General features: G+C 42.1%; 1 protein-coding gene across 1 annotated transcript in view; it reads right to left on the minus strand.

Annotated features, from left to right (window-relative positions):
• The window catches only part of RASA3 (RAS p21 protein activator 3), a 278,927-nt gene that overhangs the window by 59,655 nt on the left and 205,913 nt on the right, over positions 1–13,359 (minus strand). The window contains exon 7 of the mRNA XM_069757531.1: positions 6,857–6,929. Within this exon, the coding sequence (XP_069613632.1) occupies positions 6,857–6,929 (73 nt within the window). The remainder of the gene's footprint in view (positions 1–6,856; positions 6,930–13,359) is intronic.

Consider the following 13,359-nt stretch of genomic DNA (forward strand, 5'->3'; position numbering starts at 1 on the left):
ACTTTGGGGTCGCGAGATCTGTGGCTAATCCATGCATTACAGCCTCACAGAAATACATGAAGCTGTCACTTCGGGGTCGCGAGATCTGTGGCCAGTTCATGCATTAGCGGGTTCATGCTTGGAACGATTTGCATAAACATTTGTATGAGTTCTTAGTTTGGGACAAGTCAAAGCGGGAACAAATGTACTGGCTCCAATAACGCCTTTAAAATAAAAATTATTAAATGATAAATATTAGCTCCTACTAATATTGTAAAAGCATGCATTAAATACCTTGTTTGTTACTGATTAACTACTGTTCTGTTTATCAGGTAACTCGAGAAAATTATTACACTACACTTGAACCATGAGGAGTTGGATTCAGAGATGGAGTGTGGAAAAACAAGTGAGTTTGAGGTTTGGCTTATCCATTCCACAATCCATTCTACTAGGACACATGGAATAACGGTTGTCCAAGGACTGATCCTTTGGAATAGCATAGTCTTTAGAGCTATTCTTGGTATCAGAAAAACTATAGTGAATTGAATACTGCCAAAGATCACAGTCAGGGTAGTCAATACGAACCTACCACGCTATTACCTTTTTGTCATGAACAGCCCTCTGCTGCCCCCCTATTGTCAGAACAATTACACAATTGACAACGATTAGTGGAGGCAGCAGGCTGTTTCCACTGATAGGCCGGTTATTGGAGAAGGAACAGTGAGGGTATGATATATACACTTCAGATTGCAAAGCATGAAATATACGTTTATACATCCGATATTGTCACTGCCATCTCCATAACAACAAAAGCAACTACACGCTGTCACCACCAATCGTTTATAGGCCGATTGGATGCCTGGTTTCAGGTAGTGTATGGCTTTCAAGTGTGCGGTTCACAGAACAAAAGGAACAGAACTATTACACTTTATATTTAAATCCAGAACGATAGGCAGCATTTTAAAAAATATACAAAATATTTTACCAAAGGGACAAAACAATACAGGGTATACAATTACATAAAATAAAAGGATAAACAAAAGAAAAGAACATAACCTGCCACTGCAATGGCTTCAGAGCACGGATGGAGGCAATCTGATTGAAAAATATGAGATTAACGTGGATCATGCGTACACGGCAAATTATCATTCGGCATTGAACACAGATCATAATTTGCCTGATCTTTTTATCAGCACCTAAGTTGAACACACACCTCCCCTTGACTACTATTAACAGGGCTGGTCATGGGATGAGGCCTCAGATTCAGAAAATTATGAGAGTCCCAACAATCAAGTTATCTTCACACCTGATGATTACAGGCATTCGATATCACCGTTATAGGTTTTTATCGTGATTTTACCTTTTCATACATAAAAAACATGGAATGGCTGTTGTCAGCTATCTAGCCACTATTAATTTGGTCCTGATTGGCATGTCACAGTTATAAAAAAAAAAAAATGCATATTCTTCTCCTAATAGTCCTTAAGTGGAAAATGTATATCCTATCAATATCAGATCATCATCATCAGCACCGAAACAGCTAGTTGCAGACATACAGTTTCCTCTGAAGAGAAGAGTTACCTCTAATAGGTGTAAAGGTACCGTCACACTAAGCGACGCTGCAGCGATACAGACAACGATGTCGATCGCTGCGTTGCTGTGTGGTCGCTGGAGAGCTGTCAGACAGACAGCTCTCCAGCGACCAATGATCCTGAAGTCCCCGGGTAACCAGGGTAAGCATCGGGTTACTAAGCGCAGGGCAGCGCTTAGTAACCCGATGTTTACCCTGGTTACCGTTGTAAATGTAAAAAAACAAACACTACATACTTACATTCCCGGTGTCTGGTCATGTCCCTCGCCTTCAGCTTCCAGCACTGACTGAGCGCCGGCCGTAAAGTACAGCGCTGACGTCACCGCTGTGCCTTGCTTTACGGCTGGCCGGCACTCACCAGTCAGTGCGGGAAGCTGAAGGCGAGGGACATGACCAGACACCGGGAATGTAAGTATGTAGTGTTTGTTTTTTTACATTTACAACGGTAACCAGGGTAAACATCGGATTACTAAGCGCGGCCCTGCGCTTAGTAACCCGATGTTTACCCTGGTTACCAGTGACGACATCGCTGAATCAGCATCACACACGCAGATTCAGCGATATCGCTATGTGTGACGGTACCCTTAGATTTTCACTTTTTTTCCTCTAGAATTTACAAATCTCAGTTTTCCTGACTTCTTCCCACAATAGATATCCTGTTTTAATTAAGGTACCTTCACACATAACGATATCGTTAACGATATCGTTGCTTTTTGTGACGTAGCAACGATATCGTTAAGGAAATCGTTCTGTGTGACAGCGACCAACGATCAGGCCCCTGTTGGGAGATCGTTGGTCGCTGAGGAAAGTCCAGAACTTTATTTCGTCGCTGGATCTCCCGCTGACATCGCTGGATCGGCATGTGTGACACCGATCCAGCGATGTCTTCACTGGTAACCAGGGTAAACATCGGGTTACTAAGCGCAGGGCCGCGCTTAGTAACCCGATGTTTACCCTGGTTACCGTTGTAAATGTAAAAAAACAAACACTACATACTTACATTCCCGGTGTCTGGTCATGTCCCTCGCCTTCAGCTTCCAGCACTGACTGAGCGCCGGCCGTAAAGTACAGCGGTGACGTCACCGCTGTGCCTTGCTTTACGGCTAGCCGGCACTCACCAGTCAGTGCGGGAAGCTGAAGGCGAGGGACATGACCAGACACCGGGAATGTAAGTATGTAGTGTTTGTTTTTTTACATTTACAACGGTAACCAGGGTAAACATCGGGTTACTAAGCGCGGCCCTGCGCTTAGTAACCCGATGTTTACCCTGGTTACCAGTGACGACATCGCTGAATCAGCATCACACACGCAGATTCAGCGATATCGTTATGTGTGACGGTACCCTTAGATTTTCACTTTTTTTCCTCTAGAATTTACAAATCTCAGTTTTCCTGACTTCTTCCCACAATAGATATCCTGTTTTAATTAAGGTACCTTCACACATAACGATATCGTTAACGATATCGTTGCTTTTTGTGACGTAGCAACGATATCGTTAAGGAAATCGTTCTGTGTGACAGCGACCAACGATCAGGCCCCTGCTGGGAGTTCGTTGGTCGCTGAGGAAAGTCCAGAACTTTATTTCGTCGCTGGATCTCCCGCTGACATCGCTGGATCGGCGTGTGTGACACCGATCCAGCGATGTCTTCACTGGTAACCAGGGTAAACATCGGGTTACTAAGCGCAGGGCCGCGCTTAGTAACCCGATGTTTACCCTGGTTACCAGCGTAAAAGTAAAAAAACAAACACTACATACTTACCTACCACTGTCTGTCCCCGGCGCTCTGCTTCTCTACACTCCTCCTGCATCCTGTGTCAGCACCGGACAGACAGCGGTAGGTAAGTATGTAGTGTTTGTTTTTTTTACTTTTACGCTGGTAACCAGGGTAAACATCGGGTTACTAAGCGCGGCCCTGCGCTTAGTAACCCGATGTTTGCCCTGGTTACCCGGGGACTTCGGGATCGTTGGTCGCTGGAGAGCTGTCTGTGTGACAGCTCTCCAGCGACCAAACAGCAACGCTGCAGCGATCGACATCGTTGTCGGTGTCGCTGAGTGTGAAGGTACCTTTAGTCAGGTCACAGCAGGTAGTCCCAGCCTCAAAGGGAGTTTTAATTAGTTTTGTCACTTCTTGGCTATACATAATTTCCTCACTATACCATATGTTAAACATGTGCTTCAATTACCAAATTACGTTTAGATTGTCAGCTCTTTATCCTGCATATTTTATAGGTTTTAATATTTCCATTGAGACTATGATTTTGGCTTTTATCCCAAGTCATGTGACAAGGCCCATTAAAGGGACGACATTGACTTTTTGGATTGGTACTTCCTATAGGTGGCACTAGAGTTCTAGTCCTCTTCCTCTCTGAAGAGACAATTTGCATATTTCCCAGAGGAGCATTGTAGCTTAAAAGTCTCATCTCGGCATGCTTAACATTTCACTCTCCGCAAGGGGAAAAGCTACCCCTTGGATCCTAATATTTCTATGACACATACATTTAAAAATGGATTTGTCATGCCTTTGTTGAAGAGGAAACCCACAGCGCTAGTACGAGTAGAGCCCAAGGCAACTGCACATCTATAGACACCAATGTTAAACTAAACTATGTAGTGACATGACAACTGTCCACTTTTACACAGTTTTCACATTGTGGGTCACTTCAAAATACATTATAAATTCCACTACTTGGAATCCCAGTCCTTTCCATCTGATATTTATGCATAATCCCATACAACATGGCCAAAAAACAGACTAAGTTTCTCCAAGCAGCGTAGGGCCCAAAGCAGTGACAAACTAACATAAGAGAGACTAAAAAGTTTTTATGAGACTGTAATAAATAAACTGATTGGTGAGAGTTGGACTCTCGGTACTTGTGGCTGTGCCAGCTACTGCAGCTCACAACAGCCTAATCCCATTCAGGTGAATGGGATGGAGGTTGAGTACCATGTAAACATTTAAATGGTGTGCCAGCAAAGTGGCATGTTTATTCAGTCGATTGTACGGAGAGTATCAAGTCAGACCACCTAGAGTGACCAATCACCTATGACCTGTATCAAACATCCATTTATCAAAGCCTGACCTGCATAACGTGAGAGATACGGGCTGCTTGCAGCCAGCTCGGATAACCGGTAGAAGGCTGGTTCACTCCTCTCTGCATTTGATTGTATTTGTGTCTTTCAGATGCAAATATATTCTAAGACATGAGTATTAAGACAGGAGCAGAATAGTGCTCATCAGTTCCCCACCCTTCATTACACTTCTGAACTCACCATGCTGCTGCTATCACTGGTCCGCCAAAGAGATCAGGGAAAGTAAGTACTCTGTGGAGCTGGGGATTATATGGATTTTTATTGTAGATGGGGGTTTTAGTGTGAGGGCACAATATGGTGGGGCAGTGTGCAAAGGGAAAGAAAGTGTGGAGGTGGGGTGCATTATACACACTTGGAAATATGGGTGGAGGAAAGTACTGAGAGGTGGGAGCATGGAGCCTCAGACAGTATTGAGACCTGGGACCATGAATTGGACATTATGGAGAAGTGGCAGAGTGGAAGGACACCGAAAATGGAGACATTGTGAGGAAAGAGCGTGAAGTCAGTTAAAGTTCATAAGGGAGGACGGAGTGGTGGTTATCTATCTATATATAATTGTCTAAGGATTTGTCTGTCTTTCCTAGAAATCCCGCGTCGGCGGCCTCGACCAATCAGCGACGGGCACAGTCTGCCGCGAATTCTGGAATCATCATTGTCCTCCACTGCTGTCAAGTGCGGCCATTGTGTTGTCTAAGGGTCTAATTGTCTGTCTGTCTCGGATATCAGCCAATCAGCGATATTAGTGCGGGATTTAAACAACACTGACAGCGCAACATACATACATATTCTAGAAAACCCGATGCGTTTGAATCGGGCCAACATCTAGTATTTTATAAAAGGGAACAGTGTGGAGGCATTGTATCATAAGAGAGACAGTGTGGGGGTCATATTTTATGCAAGATGCACAGTGAGGGGCAAATATGTAATCACGGGCACACAATGGTGATATTTAAATTCATGAGGCATTATAATGACACCTTTTTAGGGGCAGCATTTCATAATGTGCTGCAAAAGATTGTAAGAGATTTCTGCAGAGACGTAGTGTGGGAATGAAATCTCACTCATCATGGCATCAGTAATGCATGGAGACAAAAGGAATAAGAAGACGTCACCTGTAAGCCACCTGGATGTAAATATTTAATTGTGCTACTGCCTGCATCTCATGAATACGATTGTTTCTGTATAGTAACAAGAACTTCTAGTATCTGCTTACCATTATTAAGGACATACTGGGAGCTGCAGGTTCATGCAATACAAATGTATAAGGTGGGGATTGACCTGATATTGCAATTGATCACTGTACTAAGCATAGTGATGCATTTGTGTACTGATGATGGTTCGGGTGATGTATTTATGGATGTTCCCGTTGTTTTTTTTCCAGTCCTTGGGATTGGTTCAGTATGACAGCGTGGACCTTGGTATAAATAAATAAATAAAAAAAAAAAAAGACTGTGCATCCCTGGTCAAGGTGAACCAAGTCAATAAAGTACACCCTAATACCCCTTAGTGCTGATTTACAAGGAAAGAAAAAAAATCCTCTATGGGAAGGGGAGAAAGCAAAAGAATATACAGATAGGATAGCATGAGATCACAGATTCTTTCTGTGAGGCAAAACATTTCACTGCCTGTTTTTAAGCAATTTTTTCCCTCAAAGAATAAAAAAAATCAGCTGCTTTCTCTGGTTGTAGTATCTGTATACTCGCTTTTGCTTCCTCTCCTGCCCAGGTACAGTCAGACACAGCCATTACACAGTACACAGCAGGCACACATTTATAAGATTATCTCATTATCTCAGCACTGGAACATTTTTTTTTTTTTTTTTAAACACATCCAATTGTGGAACTTATTACACTCAAAGATCTTTTGATTAAACTGTTGATTAAAATTAACTTTACTTGTGGGAAAATCCCTTTAAAATCCCCTAAAAAAATTAGAATAAAGAGGTTTAAATGAAGTAAAGGCAAAAAAAAAAAGGAGAATGGAGGGAGACCTTCAGGGACACTGTGGCAGCCTATCCCTGGGGATAAACATGAAGCGGCTCCAGACGCTTCTGACCGTGTCTGCGGAGTTCAGCTGGGCACACAATGTTTCACATTTCAAGAGATGACAGTTGTCGTCAGGGCACACGAGTGAGCGTCCAAAACATCTGAGGTTATGAGATTTCATCCCATCACCACGCCCACACAAATACCAACCTCAAAATAAAACACTTCATCAAACTGCGGGTTGTTCGTCTTCTTTCTGACTTTAGTTTTCTTTGACTCCGTTCTGTAAAAGGTGAGAAAATCAAAGAAGAAAGAAAATTATTATTGATTTTGGCATCTGACAGGTGGCAACAAAACAGTAACAGATTATTAACCAGCTGCCAGAACGTCTACACTAAAATCATTAAGGGTTGTGTTCTGATAAATGCTGGACGTACTGGCAGACTGCCGACATAGTAAACGCCAAGTGTCAGTCAATTGACATTACCTAAGGCCAGACTTCTAAGAAATAAACTGGATGCTGCCATGTGTAATTCCACCTACAGGGTACAGGCGTATCCTATACGGTCAGGCTTTTATAAATCTTTGTCCTGGATATTATCCTTAGGTCGGGTTCACATGAACATGTGGTGTCCAAGTAAAAATTGAACACCACACTAACCAATGTAATTCAACGGTGCTGTTCCGATGACAATTTTTTTTCACAGGGACAGAGCAACTGTATGGGGAAAAAAATTGCACCATGCATGATTATCTTTTGTATCTTGGATTAGCCTCACCTATACAAGTCTATATAGGCACAGAAAAAAAATAATTGGGTCGCATGCAGCTCATCTGTTCAGCATCTGATTTTTACAGATAGGTTATTACCCCACTGCAGGTTTTCACCTTCCTTATCAGGCAAATTTTTCAAAACTGATGTGTCACAACTTTATATGGTAATAACTAATTCTTCCACATATTTCAATGACTCTCAGAATGGTTTTTTTTTCATGACCCATTGTCCTTAATGATAGTAGTACATTTAAGTTAAGTTGATGCACAGTATATACTCTAGCATAAGCCAAGTTTTTCAGCAAATTTTTTGCTGAAAAAGCTCCCCTCGGCTTATACGCGAGTCAGGTTCCCACAAGATGAAGGGGGAGCGGCAGCGGTGGAGCAGCGTTTCACAGGAGGCAGAAGGCGGCTGCTGTGGCTAAAGCCTGTGCTTACTGCTAAAGAGAAATGAATATTACTTTATCTTTAATAACGGGCACAGTAGACGCAGCTGCCGACATCTTGCAGCGGCCGGGCGATCATGTGTGCCAGCTACTTAATGGAATGAATATTCACTGCCCTCCATGCCCATGGGTGTGGCGAACAGTGAATATTCATTCTCTTTAGAAGCGGGTACATGTGAAAGCCCGGCAGCTGCAGGAAGATTGTGGCTGCTGCTACTGTGATGGCTACTAAAGAGAAATTAATACTTGCTGCCCTCCACTTAACAGGGATGAGGTGGCAATGCACACCAGCATGGGCATGAGGCCATGCATACCAGGATAGGGATGAGGTGGTCATGCACACAAGGATATGCATAAGGGGGCCATGCAAACCAGGATAGGGATGAGGGGGCCATGCATACCAGGATAGGCATAAGGGGGCCATGCATACCAGGATAGGGATGAGGAGGCCATGCATACCAGGATAGGCATAAGGGGGCCATGCAAACCAGGATAGAGATGAGGGGGCTATGCATACCAGGATAGAGATGAGGGGGCTATGCATACCAGGATAGGCATAAGGGGGCCATGCATACCAGGATAGGGATGAGGAGGCCATGCATACCAGGATAGGCATAAGGGGGCCATGCATACCAGGACAGGGATGAGGAGGCCATGCATACCAGGATAGGCATAAGGGGGCCATGCAAACCAGGATAGAGATGAGGGGGCTATGCATACCAGGATAGAGATGAGGGGGCTATGCATACCAGGATAGGCATAAGGGGGCCATGCATACCAGGATAGGGATGAGGGGGCCATGCATACCAGGATAGGCATAAGGGGGCCATGCATACCAGGATAGGGATGAGGAGGCCATGCATACCAGGATAGGCATAAGGGGGCCATGCAAACCAGGATAGAGATGAGGGGGCTATGCATACCAGGATAGAGATGAGGGGGCTATGCATACCAGGATAGGCATAAGGGGGCCATGCATACCAGGATAGGGATGAGGAGGCCATGCATACCAGGATAGGCATAAGGGGGCCATGCAAACCAGGATAGGGATGAGGGGGCTATGCATACAAGGATAAGGATGAGAAGCCATGTATACCAGGATGGGGATGAGGAGGCCATGCATACCAGGATGGGGATGAGGGGACAATGTAAACCAGGCTTATACTAGAATCAATACGTTTTCCCATTTTTTGTGGTAAAATTAGGTGCATCGGCTCATATTCCGGTCAGCTTATACTCAAGTATATACGATAATTTGTGTTAATTTTTGAAAACATCACAAAAATCTTGAAAAACTCTAAGTTTTTGAACTTAAGAATTTTATGCCATTAAACTAGTTATCCCACACAAAATCATTAATAAGGAACATTTACCACATGTTAACTTTACATTATCCTTTAAATGCCTTTTTTGTTAGGATGGTAAAATGACTGAAAGCTTAGCACAGGAAAGATATATGTCTTGGAACCGTGTTAGCCAGTAGATAGAAAAATATTTAGAGGTGATGAAGAGACCTGTGTAGTCTCGAAAGCTTGCAATTTGTTACCATCTTTTCAGTTAGCCATTAAAAGGTATCAACAACGGAAGACTCAAAATTCTAAATATTTTTGAAAGCTTAGCAGCAATTTGAGGATGATTTATATCTTAAAATGTTGACACACGGACGCAAAATGCAGAAACGCAAATAGACTGCAGATGACAATGCAATCCTTATGTCCATTTTGTTCATCCACGTGGCATCAGTTTTTTACTTGAAGAAATTAATAAATTAAGGACAAATACAGTTTGCTCTCTTTAGAATTGTAATATATCTGTGAAAAATGCATGTCGTACAGATGGTAACTTTTATCTGGTATATTTTTTATGCTCCCATTGACTTATAACAGTCGTGTCTGTTCCAGGAAACAGATGAATGCAGTGCACACTGTAATTTTTAAAGTACAAACTATCGGTCCATGTGGACTACCATTTTGGCCTGCATTGGTCAGACGTTTAAATAATTCATCTGAACGAGGCCCTACAGTGACTTCAAGAAAACCAAGGCATGATGCAATGTGTATCCAACATGAGAACTCTAAGGAAAATACTGCTCTAGACTTGGATGGAATTCACGTGGAAGGCCCAATGGAGTACTTAGAAGATAGCAGTACATGATACGAAAGCCTTAGGCTTAAATCATTGCTTTTGCGCTATTGTAAGTTACAAAAGCGCAAATTAATGGAAAAACGTAGGTAAAACAAACACTGAGCAGGCGTGTTAAAACAAGCTAAAAGAAAAACGGTCTTTGTTGCTCATAGGAGCCATTCACTGTACAACATTCATTTTTCAAGAGTACTATATGAAATAAAAGCTATGATGTGACTTTTTGCCATGAGGAACACAAACTCCTTCCTTTTTAGAAAGCTTTCAGAAATTGGACCCATTGAGTCTGGTGGAGGCCTGATGGTGTACTACATAGATATTCTTATTTTAGTCTTCTTTGAATCATGACGCCCAGCACTAGGCATAACAATGTACACTAGGCTTCGTCAAAGTCATCTAACAGAAAAACGGGTTTTGTTGTGCATAGAAACTAATCCTAGTACAGCTTTCATTTATTAAAATGACCATTTATCACCTATTGTTCGGGATTGGACCTGTGTTAAAGTAGAAGTACAAAGCATGGGAAATTTAATATGGCTTTGGAAATGAGACAAAAATCAACAATTTTTTTAAAAAAAGATACGTTTGAATGAGTTTTCCAAGACTTTGATATCGACGCATTTTTAGGATATGATCAATAATATAAACTTTCTTTCATTGTTTAGCCGGCATTTTTTATGATGGTGGCGGTGACCAGTGCTGCTGTCTAGCCCCATTTAATAGAGGTTCTCTCGGAAATAAGCCAAGATGGCCTCTATCATCTATTTCAGGCGGCAACCAGTCCTAGGCATGCAAAAGGACAGGTCCGAGGTTGAAGAAATGTTGATGAGACATAAGTCTCTGAGTAAGCCTGACAGGAACTATATAGTACCTCAATCTAACAGATTTACAATGGGACACATGGGGAACAAAAAAAAAGCCTTTCAGCTCTGCGAGTCTCCATGCTCTGTATAAACCATCAGCATGACAGTTAACAGCAGAGCAAGGAGACTGCGTGAGCAGAGGGGGCTTTTTGTTATGTGCCCCATTGTAAACTTGAGAAGATAAATTATCCCAGCTTAGTCTCTCAGGAACTATATAGTAACTCAGAAATATACTGTATCTTGAACAACGTTTCTTCAGGCTGATTGATATTTGCCCTCCTAGGACAGGTTGCAACCTCAAATAGGTAATGCAGACCATTTTGAATTACTTTTTGGATTCTTCTTGGGTTCTCTTTTGGAGAACCCTCTATCAGTGCATATAGGACTGTGCTGCAATAACAGACAACTATTACAAAATATATGCAGCTGCTCAAAGTAAACAATAAATGAGACCATCAATAAACTGATCTAAGTTAGGCAAAACCCAATCAACAGAAATTCTTGAGTTAAAGAGGTCATTTTCTTACAGTACGATATACTCCTTTTTAACTAGAATTGAAAAATTAAAGTATTATTACCACCAATTTGGCCAGTTTTGATCAATGACATCTCAGAGACCTATTCTATTCTCATAGATCTGACATCAGACAGATCTACTGTAAGCTAGGCAAGACAACATCTAAAGACCCATGTACAGTTGCCTCAATAGTCAAGACAGCCCGATCTGTATGGGACAGTTACTCTTTATATATGGAAGATTTTACACCATTAATAAATTACAGATCAAGTAGAACACTACATCTGTACTACAGTAAATGCAGATTTTTCCTTGAGGCAATCTATGACAGTTTTGGAAAAGTAAAGCAGAAGGTGTTGTAGGAAATATGTTTTGCAATTTATCCTCAGGTTACAACACAAACAGAGATTGTGTCGGTCTTATAGTACAGTGGGGAAAATAAGTATTAATACACTGCTAATTTTGCAAGTTTTCCCACCTACAAAGAATGGAGAGGTCTGTCATTTTTATCGTTGGTACACTTCACCTGTGAGAGACAGAATCTAAAAATGAAATCCAGAAAACACATTGTATGATTTTTTTGATTTTTAAAAAGTTAAATTGCAACTAAATTGCATTAAATAAGCATTTGATCACCCACCTAGTAACCAAAAAGAATTCTGGATCTCAGAGACTTGTTAGTTTTTCTTTAAGAAGCCCCCCTACTCTGCGCTCATTACCCGTATTAATTGCCCCTGTTGTAAACAGATAAAACTAAGCAAAAGATAAAACATTTTGGTATCAACTCCAATAGCGGTGTTTGGAGGAAAAAGAAGGAGGAATACAAACAACCTCAAGAACACCGTCCCAACCGTGAAGCATGATGGGGGAAACATCATACTTTGAGGATGCTTTTCTGCAGAGGATACACGAAGACTGCACTGTATTGAAGGGAGAATGGATGGGGTCATATATCGTGAAAATTCTAGTCAACAACCTCCTTCCCTCAGTAAGAGAATTGAAGATGGGTCATGGCTGGATCTTCCAACATGACAATCACCTGAAACACACAGCAAGAGCAACTAAGGAGTGGGTCCGTAAGAAGCATTTCAAGGTCCTGGAGTGACCTAGCCAGTCTCCAGACCTGAACCAAATAGAAAATCTTTGGAGGGAGCTGAAACGCAATGTTGTCCAGAGGCAGACCCAAAACCTGAAAGATCTGTAGAAGATCTGTATGGAGCAGTGGGTCAAAAACGGTGCTGCAGTGTGTGCAAACTTGATCAAGAACTACAGGAAACATCTGACCTCTGTAACTGCAAACACAGGATTCTGTACCAAATATTAAGCTCTGTTTTTCTATTGTATCAAATAATTATTTCATGCAAAGAAAATGGAAATTAATTACAGTATGTCAAAATCATACAATGTGATTTTCTGGATTTTTCTTTTTTAATCATACAATGTGATTTTCTGGATTTTTCTTTTTTAAGATTGTCTCTCTCAGTTGTATCAAATACCGTATTTTTCAGACTATAAAACACACTTTTTTCCACCAGGCAGGAGCCATCTGCAGCAGCCTATCCCTGTGTCCCCTATTAAAGAGAATGAATATTCACTGCTCCCTATGCCCATGGGAGTGGAGAGAAGTGAATATTCATTCTCTTTAGTAGCGGGCACACGTGATCGCCCAGCGGCTGCAGGAAGCCAATGGCTGTGCCTACCAGTGTGCCTGCTATTAAAGAAGATGAACATTCACTGCTCTACACATCTACAGTCCCGGGCATGGGGAGTAGTGAGTATTCTGGCAGCTCTCCTTGGCTTGGCAGCATCACACGACATCACTGCCATGCGCTGCTTACAAGCATAAATCAGCTGCTGGCATCAGAACAGGACGCTGCAAGAGAGTGCAGGTAAAGTAAGTAGAATGGTTTATGGGTTTTTTTCTTTATGTTTTTTTCTGATAGGAGCCATGCATACCAGGATGGGGATGAG

The sequence above is a fragment of the Ranitomeya imitator genome, chromosome 3 (genome assembly GCF_032444005.1).
Source record: "Ranitomeya imitator isolate aRanImi1 chromosome 3, aRanImi1.pri, whole genome shotgun sequence".
Taxonomy (NCBI): Eukaryota; Metazoa; Chordata; class Amphibia; order Anura; family Dendrobatidae; genus Ranitomeya; species Ranitomeya imitator.